This window comes from Alligator mississippiensis, chromosome 1 (assembly GCF_030867095.1).
Source record: "Alligator mississippiensis isolate rAllMis1 chromosome 1, rAllMis1, whole genome shotgun sequence".
Taxonomy (NCBI): Eukaryota; Metazoa; Chordata; order Crocodylia; family Alligatoridae; genus Alligator; species Alligator mississippiensis.
In genome coordinates this window covers 201,783,130-201,799,422 of record NC_081824.1, presented here as the reverse complement: position 1 = coordinate 201,799,422, position 16,293 = coordinate 201,783,130, and the positions used below count along the sequence as shown (strand labels likewise).

The 16,293-nt window shown below is 42.0% G+C and overlaps 1 protein-coding gene across 2 annotated transcripts in view; it reads left to right on the top strand.

Moving 5' to 3' along the window:
* The window catches only part of FSHR (follicle stimulating hormone receptor), a 202,018-nt gene that overhangs the window by 48,700 nt on the left and 137,025 nt on the right, over positions 1 to 16,293 (top strand). For both annotated transcript variants that reach the window (XM_059719076.1, XM_006258373.4), the window contains exon 2: positions 10,742 to 10,813. In XM_059719076.1, the coding sequence (XP_059575059.1) occupies positions 10,742 to 10,813 (72 nt within the window). The remainder of the gene's footprint in view (positions 1 to 10,741; positions 10,814 to 16,293) is intronic.

Here is a 16,293-nt window from a genome sequence, read left to right as displayed (position 1 = left end):
TTTGAGAGCACTGAGTATGTTCAGCCTAAGTCTGAGGGGAGACATAATTGTCTATGAAGACACAGAAGGATTTTACAAATAGAACAGAAATCAATTATTCTCATTAGTCACAGGAAAAGAAGAAGAGGTAATGGTTTTAACCTGAAGGAAAAAATATATTACATATTACAAAATGCATAAATTAAGTAATGAGGCCAGCTTCACCAGGAGAATTCAGGATAACCATTAGAAGCTATGGACAGACTATCTGATAAAGTAAGCTAATGCCTACAAAAGCTTATGCCTTTCTGAAAAAGTTAATCTTTAAGGGCACCTATACATGTGACAGACATCTGCTCTGATGCAAGCTAATTAGCACATGTTGGAGCAGACTCAATTAATCTGTCAAGCTAATTAGCATGCTCCAGCAGCCTTCGTGTTATTTGTATTCAGTGTCCCCACATTTCAAAGTGGCAATGGGGGCACTTTAACTAAAGCTAGTTGAACGAGTTTTAGTTAAAGCGCTTCCTCGGGAATTTTCAAGTGTGAGACACTGAATACATGTGACACTGTGGGTGCTTTAATTAGAGCAGCTCTCAGAGCTCTATGAATTTATTTGTTTCATAGAATGTATTTGTAGAGGTTGAGCACTGTGAAAATTACTTACCTTAAAAGGTAATATGTAACTTGGAGCCATTAAGTGGAAACTGTAGCACATTGAGTTGTATCAAGGATGGCTGGGAGCTACAAAGCTGGCTAACTGCTAATGAGCTGCCTGTCCACAAACAGACTGCTAGCTGAAGGTAGAGGTCAGCACCAGGAGGGTAACACATTCAGGTAGGTAAGACAGGGCAGCAAACTATGCCAGCACAGGCAGTGAAGCAGCCCAGGAGCAAAGGGCTGAAGACAGCAGAGCTAAGCCCTAGCAGGGTTAGCAGGCAGGTCATCAGGCACAAAAAGGGAACACTGAGAGTGCCTGCAAAGTCACATCACTGGATGGGGCAGGACTGAAGAGGCACATGAAGCCAGGTCCTGAGCCCAGTTGGTCAGTCTGGCCCTGCAAACTGCTTCTAGCCTGGAAGGCTGCAAGGGAGTACCAAGCTAACTCCTGAGATGCCAGGGTGGTGCAAGTAAGGTGATGAAGCATTGCTAGGAAATATGAGCCAGGGCAGAGGGGAAGCTTGTTATACATCCCGTAGGCTCAGAGTCTTTCAGTTATAGCTGGGGTGTTTGCTTGCAGTTTGGGGTTTGATATTAGTGGTTTGGGTTGGGACTGTTGGGGAAGAAAAGATTCCAGCAGTGCCCCACTGGCATGAGACTTCTTTGAGCTCTGCCAGGGGTTAGACAAGGTGTGAATAGGTGGAGTGCAGGAAAGAAGTTGCAACCTACAGAGAGATAGAGAGACTGAAGTCTAGCTCAAGCAAGGTGAAGATAGGTCCAGGGGCCCAGAGTGCTGAAGGCTTAGGCCTCAGTAGGGAGGCCCTAGCCAATCAGGCTTAAGCCAAGTGGGGACTAAAGCCTGGAGAGGAGTTGAAACCTAGGGCAGGCCAGGGGCCCAGAGAGAAGAGATCCTCACCCAGGGCCAGGGGCCAAGCAGGCTATCAGGCCCAGTGGGAAATTTAAAATAACGGTTGTGAGGCATAGATGTGGCTACAGGGGAAGTTGGAGGCCACAAAATTAGCCCTTAAGGTGATTTGCTTGCTAGTCTAGCCTGGTGTAGAAGGGCTCTCACAGGAATTCCTGTGCAGCCTCCCTTTTCCACGTTAAATATTTTCAGCGAGAAAGGGAGGGAACCCAGAGAGCCAGGGAGAAGCAGGAGCTACATGACTGCCAAGGGATGTCTTGGCCACTCCTGGAGCCCAGCACCTGTTACATAATACATTCAAGTAGTTATTTGGCTACTGACAGGCGAACTTAGATTATGCATCTGTGCTCTATGGTAAACTTTCCCCTTTACTGAGGTTTTATACTATTTGATTTTTTTTCTATTTATTGATCCAAAAGGCCACTGAAGGCAATTGAAGTATTTCTATTCATTTCTCTTGGTTTTGGATGAAGTTATTAGTGCATAGACTCTTCGCTAAACAAATATATACTTCAGTATGCACACACATTTAAAGTAAAATACAGTTAATAAAAGCAAAATGTAAGTCTTAACCACATATTTAAGAATGAAAAGTGTATGTGAATAGAATAAATGTAATGCTAACAAAAAAACCCCTAAAAAGTATTTAAAAAGTAGGACTCTTCTTCAGAGGTCAGAGATGGCCCTTAGAGATGTGCTTCTTTTCCATTTATATGTAAATTCTTCACATATTTTAGGCTGACCCTTTTGATTTATTCTTTTTCTTGGCATGAAATGTGTTTAAACAAAAAATGAGTTATATTAATCACTTTTGACCTTAATAAAATTATGTTTAAAACATAAATGAACACTACTTCTTTGGTTTTATATATTTTACATGCATGTTTCAAACAGGGAAATGTTACTTAACAACCATGAATGGAAGTTATTTAAAGACAGGCTGATTCTTGAAACCTCATTTTTTAGATTTATGGACTATACACCCCTTAACTACTTGTATCCATTATATAGTTGATAATTTCAACAAGTAGCTGTTTCTAATTAAATTAGATTTTAATGCTAGTTGCGACAGTTAGAATAACTTTATTACAGCCTAGTCAGGCATATTTTAGGACAATTAGCCCTAATTTTTTATAAGTGGTATGCAAGCCTTCAGCCATTAAACTCCAATTACATTTTAACTGCTTCAGTATATTCAAAACTGAGGACATGATTCTGGCACTCTCATACATGGAGAGTACCACTTTCTCAACAGACAGTCCCGTTAAAATCCAGCTTGCAGTGTTGAGTCCTGATTTTTGGAAGCACATACACAAACACACAACATCACTCATATAAGTGGGCTCAATGAGTTCAGGGATTGACAAGCTGCTGCCTGTGGCTAGATCCAGCCTGCAAAGGTCCAAACCAGTCCAGTACAGCACAAGGGATCAGATGGCATGCAGCTGTGTTGATGTACCCATCCCTTTTTGCAGCCCTCCCTGTTACTCTCTTGTGCCTGTGCTTACATCAATGCAGAGGGGCCAGGGAGCAGCAGCAAGGTTAAGCACGGGTCTCTTCATAGTTGGAGAGACAATGATGAAGTTTTGTATCCTGCAGCCAGGGGGCTGGGTCATAAGCTCCAGTCCAGGGCAGCAAAAGATTGCTTATCCCTGGGCTAGCCAGGGGTTACTCCTGTGTAAATCTTTTCAAGACAAGACCTAAATTACTTCTCATTGTGACCAAGTATGGCATAAGTCAACTTTTGATGACAGATATATGCACCTCCTAGGCTCGGTACAGGTATTACACATAAACTGTTATAAGACATTGGAAACTGATCTAAACCTGTAACAGAACAGGTCAGCACACATACACCAGTTAAAAAACGGTAGAACCTGGTCTAAGATAGGCCTGGATGAATATAATATTAAACTTAATTGGTTTAGGTTACAGCAGTATATCAAAATTCTATACCACATCCTGATGTTCTGCAGCTGTATCAACAGGATTCATTTTAAACTAGGTTCACCTGGGGATGGAGACCAAAGGCCTGATATAAATGGGGAAGCAAATAACCTGGAGGAAGCATAAGCAGAAGGGGTAACAGGGGATGCTTTCTCATTCTTCCTGAGAAATTAGGGTAGTTGGCTAGTTACCTCAGAAGTCTGTAAACAAATGCATAGAGCCTAGGAAACAAGCAGGAAGAATTGGAAATCCTCACATAGTCAAAGAACTATGATGTGATTGGAATAAGAGACTTGGTGGGATAGCTTGCATGACTGGAGCACTGTCATGGATGTGTCTAAACTGTTCAGGAAGGATAGGCAGGGGGGAAGATGAGAAATTGCTCTTTATGTAAAATAGCTGTATGATTGTTCAGAGCTCTAGTATGAAACTGGAGATAAGCCTGTTGAAAGTGGGTTAGGGTCAGAGGGGAAAGCGACAAAGGTGATATTGTAGTGGGTGTCTGCTATAGACCACCAGATCAGGAGGATGAGGTGAATGATGCTTTTTTCAAACAGCTAGCAGAAGTTTTGCAATCATAGGCCCTGGTTCTCATGGGCAGTGCACAGGCAATCCAGGAAGTTTCTGGAGAGTGTTGGGGACAACTTCCTCATGCAAGTGTTGGGAAGGCCAAATAGGGGCCATGTTCTTGACCTACTGCTCACAAACAGGGAAAAATGCATGGGGAATGAAGTAGTGGATGGCAGCTTGGGCAGCACTGACAAGAAGGTGATTGAGTTCAGGATTTTGAGGAAGAAAAGGAAGGAAAGCAGCAGAGAAAGGACCGTGGACTTAAAAAAAGCAGATTTTGACTCACTCAGAGCACTAATGGACAGGATCCCCTGGGAGGCCAGTTTGAGTGGGAAAGGAGTTGAAGAGGGCTGGCTGTATTTTAAAGAAACCTTACTGAAGGCACAGGAACAAACCATCCTAATGTGCAGGAAAACTAGCAAGTATGGCAGAAAACCAGTTTGGCTTAGCAGGGAACTCTTCAGTGAGGTAAAACACAAAAAGGAAGCTTACAAGAAGTAGAAACTTGGAGAAACTTTTAGGGAGGTATATAAGACTATTGCTTGGGGATGCAGGGATGAAATCAGGAAAGGCAAAGCGTAATTGGAGTTGCAGCTAGCAAGGGACATGAAGGGTAATAAGAAAGGTTTCTACAAGTATGTCAGCAACAAGAGGAAGATTAGGGAGAGTGTGGGTCCCTTACTCAATAGGGGAGGCAACCTAGTGATAGATGATGCGGAAAAGCATGAAGTACTCTATGTCTTTTTAACCTCAGTCTTCATAGGTAGGGTCAGGTCCCAGACTACTGCACCTGGCAGCATAGTTTGGGGAAGAGGTGAGCAGCCAACGGTGGTGAAAGAACATGTTAGGAATTATTTAGAAAAGCTGGATGTGTACAACAAGTCCATGGGGCCTAACACAATACACCCAAGGAGGCTGAGGGAGTTGGCTGATGTGATTGCAGAGCATCTGGTCATTATCTCTGAAAACTCATGGCAAGGAAGAGGATAAATATGGTGCACACCTTTAAGAAAGGGAAGGAGGATCCAGGGAACTACAGACCAGCCAGCCTCACCTCAGTCCCCAGAAAAACCATGGAGCAGTTCCTCAAAGAATCCATTTCTAAGCACTTGGAGGAGAAGGTGATTAGGAACAGTCAGGATGGATTCACCAAGGGCAAGACATGCCTGACTAACCTGATTGCTTTCTATGATGAGATGACTAGCTCTATGCATGTGTGGAGAGATGTGGATGTGATATACCTTACCTTTAGCAAGGCTTTTCGATATGGTCTCCTACAACATTCTTTTAAGTAAGCTAGTGAAATATGGGTTCGATGAATGGACTGTAAGGTGGATAGAAAGCTGTCTGGATCATGAGGCTCAGCAGATAGTAATCAGTGGCTTTATATCTAGTTGGCAGCTAGTCTCAAGTGGTGTGCCCCAGGGGTTGGTCCTGGGGCTGATTTTGTTCAATATCTTCATAAGCAATCTGGAAGATAGAATGGAGTGCACCCTCAGCAATTCTGCAGATGACACTAAGCTGAGGAGAGTAGTAGATATGCTGGAGGTAGGGTTAGGATTCAAAGTGACCTAGACAAATTGCAGTATTGGAACAGAAGATAGCTTGTGAGGTTCAATAAGGACAAGTGCAAAGTCCTGCACTTAGGATGGAACAAACCCATGCACTGGTACAGGCTTGGGACTGACTGACTAAACAGCAGCTCAGCAGAAAAGGACCTAGGGGTTAGGGTGGACTGTAAGCTGAATATGAGCCAAAAGTATACCCTTTTTGTGAAGAAGACTAACAGCATACTAGGCTACATTAGTGGGAGTGTTGCCAGCAGATTGAGGGAAGTGATTTTCAATCTGCTCCTGTCAGCACTGGTGTGGTCACATCTGAAGTACTGTGTCTAGTTTTGGGCCCCCCACTACAGAAAGGATGTGGACAAATTTGGAGAGATTTCACCAGAGGGCAATGAAACTGGCTAGGGGGCTGGGGCACATGAGGAGAGACTGAGGGAACTGGACTTACTTAGTCTGGAGAAGAGAAATCTAAGGGGGGATTTAATAACAGCCTTCAACTATGAAAAGAGTACCAAAGAAGATGGAGCTACACTGTTCTTAGTGGTGGCAGATGACAAAACAAGGAGCAATGATCTCAAGTTCAATTGACCACAAGATAAACATGAGCCACCAACGTGATTCTATGGGCGGCAAAGTAAACCAAACACTGGCATGGATCCAGCAATGTATCTCAAGCAAAACCAGGGACAACATCCTTCTGCTCTACTTGGCCTTAGGGAGGCCACAGCTGGAGTGCTGCATCCAGTTTTGGGCCCCCCACTTCAGGAGGCATGTGGATAAACTTAAGAAAGTCCAAAGGAGAGGCACCTATATGATCAAAAGCCAAGAGAGCAAGCCTTACAGACCAAGAGGCTGAGGGACATGGGACTCTTCAGCCTGGAGAAGAGAAGGCTCAGGGGTGACTTGGTGGCAGCCTATAAGTATATAGGAGGGGTACATCAGGCCCTGGGAGAACAGTTGTTCACCAGGGCTCCCCAAGGGATAACAAAGTCTAATGGCCATAACCTCCTGGAAGACCAGTTTAGACTGGACATAAGGAAAAACTTCTTTACAGTCTGAGTGTTCAGGGTTTGGAATATATTCTCCCCAGAAGTCATGCAAGCACCTACTTTGGATTCATTCAAAAGGCATTTGGGTGTCTATCTTACTGGGATCATTTGACCCCAACCAACGTCCTGCCTATGGCAGGGGGCTGGACTCAATGATCTCATGAGGTCCCTTGCAGCCCCTAATGTCTGTGAAGTCTATGACGTTTCAGCAACAGAAGTTAGGTTAGATATTAGGAAAAACATTAGAATCATAGAATCATACAAAGTTAGGGTTGGCAAGGACCCCAGGAGGTCATCTAGTCCAGCCTCCAAAGCAGGAGGACCAAAGCAGGAGTATCCCCAACTAGGTCATCCCAGCCAAGGCTTTGTCTGCCTATGTCTTAAAAACCTCCAAGGATAGAGAGTCCACAATCTCTCTGGGTAACCTGTAACAGTGTTTTACTACCCTCCTAGTGGAAGAGTTGTGTGCTCCTAGGAAAAAACACACAAACCTTACTAGGAGGGTAATAAAGCACCAGAACAGGCTGCACAGAGAAGTTGTGGAATCTCCATCCTTAGAGGTTTTTAAGACCTGGGTCGATAAAGCTTTGGCTGAGATAATATAGTTGGGGACAGTCCTGCTTTGAGCAGGGGGTTGGACTAGATGACCTCCTGAGGTCCAACCCTAATTTTCTGAGATTCGTTGATTTATTTTAGAATATTACTAAGGACTGGCAAAATGCAGGTAGTTTTATAGTTTGGGTTTTGTTTTTATTGGTACCTAGAACTCCCAAGTTAAGTATTTTTTTCATACAAAAGAGTTTGGAACAGGTTTCAATGTAGATCAAAGTTAAACGCTTCCCTAATTGTTTTAGCTTTTTAACATTAAGCCTGGTGGGCATTTTGCATGGTCTTTTTGTATTTAGCTGATCTGTGAAAGTGCAGCTTTGCAAGAATTATATTTGCCATGTTTTAGGAAGGCTTTACAAATTGTCAAATCCAGGTTAGGCCTTTTCAGGAAGCTCTTTAATCCTTAAACATTTGCATAATGATCTCAGTGCTGTAATTTTTTTATGTGATACTATGTATAGGAACTATTGCTGAATATTTTAGATTAATAAAATTAGGAGGATGATGAGCTCTAAAATGGACTTTGCCATCTTTCAGGACTGAAACTAACATTTATTTCAGCATATTAAATTTATGGGACAAAATCCATCCCTGGTGTAACCTTACTGAAATCAATGGAATTAAATCAGATATGGATTTGGCTTATGGTGCTTAAATATTGAACAACTCAAATTCAGAGTTCTAAATGAGGAGCCAGATTCCGGTGAAGAGACTTAGCTAAATAGTAAAAAATCCATTATAGTGGAATTCCAGTAAGATAATACCCTTACCTGACACTTTGATTAAAACACGATAATCATTTGGAAATTCTGGAGTAATTAGATGACATAAAGAAGGCAAAGTTGATTCTTTGAATACTTGGTGTGAACAATAGGAGAGATCAGTCTCTCTGGTTTTGAAGTACAAATTGTTAAAAGGTAGATCTGTATTGCAGTGATATACAGCAGTTGAAATCGACTCAAGTTCCTTTTTCTAGCACTGTGCAGATGTTAAGATAAGGCTACATAAATGGAATTAAAAGAAAGCACATTCAAAAGAACCATTCTTCACTCTGAGATGATAAAAGTAAGGAATCATCTGCCAGACAAGGTTGCTGAGGTTAGAACTGTCTGGGAATTGAAGAAACAATTAGGTGTAATTCCTAAGGGGAAACAGACTGAGAAACATAATTGTTTGGTAAAATACCTGAAAGTTTTACAGGTGTCTTCTTGAGAAAGAAATAAGTGGCTAGTGTCTTATTTATCATACATATTGGGCCTGTCTTGAAAGGGTTTGACTGTGACATTTTTGTTCAACATGTGTAGAAATAAGGCCCAGTCCATTATGTCCTGTAATGTTTATTCTCTCCATGTTGTAGCTACTTGTTTTGGCTTCTAATCATAATAGCATACCTGTCAGGTGCCATTTCACCTGATAAGGAAGTACCTTGAATAAAAACAATTATCTGGATTTTGTAATAGCTATCAATGCGGGAACTTGTGCAAGAGTTCTATTCATCAGGATAACATATTAGGTCTCCAAGAAACTTTATGGAGCCTATAGATGTGCTCATTCACATTAGAATGCATTGGAGCAGATTCAGTTAATGAAGTCTGCTCCACCTTCTAATTAGAATGCTCCAGCGTTGCCTCACTATCACATGTATTAAGCCCCTACACATTTGAAAATGGCCCGTGGGCCTCATCATATGAGCTTTAGATGAAGCGTCCCACAGCCATTTTAAAACATATAGGGGCTTAATACATGTGACGGTGAGCTGTTTTAATTACAGCAGTTGTCTGGGAACCACTGTAATTAAAACGGTCCCCTCCCCACTCCTGAGCACATGTATAGGCAGCCTTAGCTTTTTGTTTAACAAGTGCTGCAGTACAGTTCTGTAGTTACTGTGCTGAAAGTAGATGAGCCTATGTTAGTAAAAGTGACTTAGGATAATCCACTCTTCCTAAAGTTTGTCCAGTTCTTTAAAAATGTAGTAAAGGATTTGCCTGATCAATGAAAAGGTTGTACATTGTAAAGTTAGTCCTATATTTATCCGATTATTCTGTAAGATACTGAGAGTAAATTGTAAAACGCTTAATAAGACAAGTTTTCTCTGTACCAGTGGCCTTCACAACTTTGCTTCAGCCTCTCACCCCAACATTCTCAATGCAGAAGGAAAACTGGTCCAACAAAACTGTTTTGTGTCCACCATCCCTCCCACCCCAGTTTAGGGTAGGATCAGGGGCAGTTCCACATGGGGTGCAATGGCACAATCACACCCCTTCTTCCACTGTGTGCTAGAGCCAATTCTCAGGAAGGCATGTCAGCAGCACAAGTTCTCCATTGCCCTGTGGGGGGCCTGGATACCTGGATCCCATGAAGAGTCCAGACAGAAACTGAGGTCAGACTATTTGGGAAGAAAGAAATGTGGCTGGAGTCCCAGACTGGTGGGGAACATCGGAGTAGGGGGTGTAGGCACAACAGGTGCAGAAAGGGAACCCACCTGCCACCACCACAGTCCCCAGCTGACCTGGGCATGGAAGTCATGGAAGTTCCAGAGCCTATCTTGCTTTGTTCCAGCCAGGCTGTGTTTTGAAGCAGCTGCATGAAAATCTTGCAGGCTGGTTCGCCCTTCCAGCACCCACTCATCACCAGCAAGAGACACAGGGAGGTGGGCAGGTGCAGGAATGAGGGCTGCCCATCATACCCCTTGTCCATGGCTGACCTCAGCAGTCCCTGCAGCTGCTCCCCACACCTGGAGCCTCCCAAATGGTAAAGGGCACCCGAGGGGGCCAGGAAGGGAGCAAGGACAGGAAAGGGGTACTCACCTATTTCTGCCACCACCATCCCAGCTGACCTGGGACTAGTCAAAAGCTTTAGGGCTGCTCCAGCCATGGCTCCAGAAAGTGGCTGTATGTGTGCTGAGATTCACCAGGAACAGTGTCAGTGGGGGAGGAGGGAGTCCCTCTTTCCTTCTCTTTGTCTGGTTTCCCCTCCTTCTCAATGTCCTCCACCAGCTCAGGGTTCTAGCCATGTCTCCTCACCCCATTCCCTGAGAGGCAGCACCAGTTGCATCTCCTGCACCCCCCCTTTTCTTAATCTTGGATCCACCCAGGGATAGGATGGGTAGGGAATAACTTCGGCCTTTCCTTCATCATATAGCTGCATCAGACAGTGACACAAAAGTGTATACTCCCCATGTAACACTGAAATGTACAAATAGGAAATCAAGTCTCCTGAGTAATATTCATTCTTTTGAGCTGCTCTGGAGACTCCATGATAGGGTCCTGCATCTTACCTTTTGCAGACAATTAGTTCCTCCTCTAATTCTTAGGCTTTACAGATATCATCTTAGATGGTAAATTCATCAGAGCAAGCATTGTCTTGGTATCTGAGACTTTTGAACAGAATTGTGATATAAGTAATGAATAATCAATGCCTACTTTCTCTAATTGCAGGAGATTTGTCCTCACCAAGGTGAGAGTCATTCCAAAAGGAGCTTTCACAGGACTGGCCGATCTAGAGAAAATGTATGTATTGGTGGTTGTTTGTTAGCTAAGTAATGTGTTTGGTTGTGTTTGCTATTATTGCCCTTTTTTGAAAGAAGGCCACTAATGCTCTATGCTACAGAAGTATGTTTTCCATCTTGTCAAATTTCTGTTAAAAAAAAGAAAGAAACACAAAAAGATAGCTAATACTCCAAAGAAATATTGTCACACCTACATCTGGATGGAACACCTGGGCAAGGTTTAGCTCAGCACCCAGTGTCAGGATAATTAACAAGGAAAATGTCAGCAGTAAACTCTGTAGGAATCTGATTAAATCTGAGAATTGTGTGCTTTGCTACAGTATGTCAACTAGGAATCCAGGAGGGGAACACCACCAGTCAGAACCATAGGTCAGCCAACTGTCATTTCAGCAATGAATAACTGAGCCAGTTTTCATTTTTATGTATGTTGGAAGAGAGCAGCTTTTAGTGATTGTGTTGAGATTTCCAAAGCCACCTAAAGATTTTATACATCTATTGCCCATTAATGTCAGTGCTTAAATCTGATGATGAATAAATAGGTATAATTATAGATATATGTGTATATTTGGCAAACTGTATTTGTAACACACCCACCACTGCACATCACCAATGTAGTACACTCCTCCACAGTTGGAGAAAAAGAAGCAATTGTCTATTTCAGGGGTTCCCAAACTGTGGTAGATATACTCCTGGGGTGCACAAGAGATCTCTAGGGGTACCCAAGTGAAATTCTATAATGGAGGATTTAATTTTCATTACAATAATAAATGGCATTTAAGGGGTTAAAATATAAAACATGCTGGTAGGGATACACAGGCAGCTGGTAAATCTGGAAGGGGGTATGCAATAAGAAAATTTTGGAAACCTCTGGTCTATTTCATATTTCATTAGATTTATTCATCAGGGCTAAGTACAAACAGTCAAAAAGCCCAAGGCTGAATTGATTCAGTCTTTGTGGGTTAGTCTAAACTGCACAGATTAAATTGAAACAGAAGTGAACAGACATGTACCTTTGACTCGGGAAATGCAGCCACGCATCTGCAGTAGCTCAGGCCAGAAGGCTGGGGGCACTAGAGCACAGCTCTCTAGCTGTGTGTTCAGTTCCTCTTCCTGTTGCCCCCAAGGCCTCTGGGATTTGCAGTCCAGAATTACAACAGCAGGATTCTGCAGGGTTGTTCTTCCTGCTTCCAAGTGTCTCTGGGATTTGTAGTCCAGAGTTGCAACCAGCAGTAAGTTTGAGCCAGGGAAGGGGTGCTTAATCCCTATCCCTGGCCCCAGGCCCCCCAGCCAGGGTTTGCCTGGTGTGGGCAGTCCCCCCACTGCAGACTGGGCTGCATCCCCCCCTCCCCCCACTGCAGACTGGGCTGCATCCCCCCACTGCAGACTGGGCTGCTTGCCCCTGCCCCCCTTATCAGTCAGCCCTCACTGCTCTAGTTAGGGAGCAGAGGGGCAGAGCCAGCCCTGCTCTCCGGAGCAGACAGCGCAGTGCAACCCAGGGCTGGAAAGCATGCTGGGATGCTGGGGGACTGTGATTTAACTTGAACCAGGAAGGGGTCTGGGACAGAAGTTTCATAAACCAGTTTTACCTGAATCAATTAAGTCTGATACTACATTCAACCACATTTATCTTAAACCAGGTTCAGTCATTTTGAACCTGGTTTATGTGCACCAAGCTTCTGTTCTGTTACAGGTTTCAACCAGTTTCTGATCACTTAAACCAGTTTACATGTAACTTCTGTCCCTAGCCTATAAGACCAGAAGGGACATCTCTAGTCTGACCTACTAAAGGACACAAGTCATAGGACTTCCACAAATTAACTCCAGTTTGAGTAAGACCATATCTTTTAGAAAAATAGCCAATCAATATATTAAGAGTTCTAATGATGAAGAATCCATCACAATCCTTAGTAAATTGTTCCACTACTTAGTTATACCCACTGTTAAGAACTTGCCTTGTATTTTTGTGCACTTCAGTGCAATTAGGTCCTTCACATTTTTTTTTCGAAGCATAGATGGGACACCCCTAGCAGTACTTACACTTATATTATAAGAATGGGCCATGCTTAAACCATTAGTGGTGCCATTGTAGTACAATCCAGTAAGAGTGTTTGGTTAGGTTTGCCCAAAGAAGTGAACCTTCTAACAATTCTGTGGAATGACTGATCACCCAACTGAATGGGCCTAATTCACTTCTACTTTACTCTGGCTTTTACACCAACCTAAGTATACTCAAATCAGTGGTGTTACAGAGCTAACATTTAAACCGAACACAGTTGTTAATCTAGCCATTATAGAATATTTCAAAGGACTTGCACTGTTTAGTTTTTGCTCATCATCGCAGCATAGCAAACAGTCATCAGAAGAAAAAGGGAAGGAGTTCTTATCTTGTGACTTTACCAATTAGAAATAAAACCAGCCCTGAACGTTCAGTTAGTTTTGTTGGCACTTGTTTCTCCCAAACTCTTCTGGTTTTCTTTTAGTCTGATGCTTACAGAAAATCATTAAGCTCGCTGGACTGTGAAGTGAGTTGCAAAGTGCATTGTAAACTGTTCACATTGTCTTTAATTACTCACAAAGCATATGCCAGATACATATGAAGTGTGAAGATTACACTGAATAGGATGTCTGTGACAAAGTGGTGATTTATTGTTAACCAAAAAAAATTATATATGGAAATGAACTCAATTTGAAAATACATCTATGTACTATTAATAACTCTGGGGGGGAAACAGTTTATAACAAAATATCTTTGAAAATAGGAGTGTGATGAATATGTAAATTAGACCAATCAACATCAACAAATATGTGGTATATGCAGATGAGAAAGCAAGCAGATAAAATGTGAAATAGCTCACAAATCATAAATATAACTCATAAAGCACTCACTGGAAATATTCATGAAAACATGGGGACAAAAAAGTATATAATCAAATGATATATTTGCATATAAAAATAGAGCCCCTTCATGAAAGCCTTATTTCTCTCCGAAAATCATGCATAAAAAAGAGTATTAAAGCAAACTGAAGACTATATAAAGAAAACAGCTATTAATAATGTGATACCTCCATGTGGTAAAATGTGGTTTGCCTAGTGTATATAAATTAGATACTTTAATCTACTGAACATACTGTGCTTGCATATAACTGAGAGACTGAAAATCAAAGACTGACTATATTTGCTGAGTGTATTAGTGAACAAGGAATGTAAAGAACAATCAGCATTAGATAGAGTCCCAGAGGCCTGAAAAACATGTTAATTTATGTATACATTTTCTATTAGAGATAGGTTTAAAACCATTTTAAACAGCATGTTTGAAAATGGGATTTGTCTAAAAGGTTCCTTGAGTTAGCAGGAAAACACCTGCCTTGGGGACCTGCTCTCCTACCTCTAGTAAAGGGGGGAGCTAATGCAAAGAGTGGGCTTTCTAGTCTATCAAGGTGTTTTGAGAAACACAAAATAAGAGGGGATGGGTCCTCCACAAAACCTGGGTCAGAATCTGAGCTCGTATAGTCTCATTCAAACTGAATAGAAAAGCTTTGAATCCACTGGTCAAACACTTTCTGTCAGAACTGTTTTTCTAGAAAAAAAATTGAATTTTTAACTAAACATTTTTCCCACAGAATTTGCCAGCTCTTCTGTGCAAGATTTCAAAACAAAATATTTGGAAGCCAAAACCTGAAAAAAATAGCCAAAAAACCAAATAATCCAGATATCCTAGGGTTGTGTGTCCTACCAAGGCAAAATCACCCTTGTCTGACACATCCTACAGAAGTGTTTGCCTAATCTGCTTTTAATAGTTTCCAAGGAGATTTTTTTTGTAGAAAATTTTAGCAATAGCCATTTTTTTCAGGATCATTATTATCATCATCAAAATTGCCTTTGTTTTGCTTTTTTTTAATTAAAAAGGTTCATTTTAAAAACAGACAAATAAATGGATGAACTTTTCATAAGTGTTTTTCTAGAAAAAAAGTCCATTTTAGAATGTTTTTTTCCAAATTATGACATATTTTGATAATCTACCTAGATTTCTTTTGCCAATGCAAAGCAGAGGCTGTTTCAAAAGATGAAAGATCAAAACAGCAGACTGACTAGATCAAAACAGTAATCTTCTTGCTAGCTGCTCTCCAGCTTCTATTCTGCACATCTCTTTCACCAGACTAATTTAGCAAATAGTGGTAGAGGCAAGTATATTAGTTATTCTAGTTACATTTTTAGTCTGTTCCTAGTTACCCATAGCCTGTCAGAATGTGGCAACTCCTATACAGTGCTTCTTAACCAACCTGTGGACACTTCACAAAGTAATTAGCCCTCTGGTTACTAAATTTAAAGGCAACCCTGTGCAGGCACATATCTAGCACAATCAATTCCCAAATGGTTCTGTAGATGCCATATCAGCATCAACCTGTGCTTGAATTTCATTAATTTAAAAGAGAACAAGTCTGAAGCCCATATAAAAAGTATCTCTGTGCAATATTCCTTCTATTATCTTTCCTCATGTTTTCAGTGTGTAGCATGGCCAGGATGCTGAAAGCAAATCTGACAATACCTAATGTAAAGCTAGGATCCACAGCTGTTTTTAGATAGTAAGTACTCATACAAAATAGGCAATTTGACCATTAGGGATTATTAGGGACCTACCGAATTTGCAGTTTCATAATTTTTTCAGAACCGCCAGTCTCCGCAAAAAAAAACAACTTTGCAAAAAGGTGCAAAATTGGCAAGCAAGTGGGGGAAAAGAAAAAAAGAAAGGAGCAGCAAAACAGAAAATGGCAGGAAGCCCTGGCATCCTAAAGCACACGAAGAGGGAGAGAGGAGAAAGAGGGCAGGGGGAGCAAATCAAAGGCTGAACCCCTGACAGGTTCAGTCCAGGAACCAGTCAGGGGCTAGCATAGAAGCTTGCAAAGAAGCCTCCCCCACCTTTTTTTTTTTGCTTTGATTTTTTTTTTTTTTTATTGCATTGCATTATATTTAATTGCATTGCTGCCTGCCTGCCTGCCTGCCTGCCCACCAGGGTGAGGAGCTGCCTCCCTTCCTGCTGTGTGGTCAAACCTGCAGAAACCATTAACCCCATCCTAGACTGCTTGCTAACATCTCAATTAATGGCTTCCATAGGCTTAATCCCCTGATCAAGCCAGTGAAAGCCACTAATTGACATGTTATTAAGCAATCTGGGATGTCGTTAATGGCTTCCGTAGGCTTGATCAGGGGTTTGCCACATTAGTATGCAATCTAGGGCATGGTTAATGGCTTCCAGACTTGATCAAGCCCACAGACACCATTAACCATGAACTAGACTGCTTAATAACATAACAATTAATGGCATCCATGGGCTTAAACTCCTGATCAAGCCTGGGGAAGCTATTAATTAAGACATTAGCAAGCCCCAGTTTGGGGTCACCTGTCAATTTCTGGGGAGGCGCGTGTCTTCTGGGGGCCCTCAGCCAATCAGAGGTGTGAGGGGGCCTACTGAGCTCCCCTGTA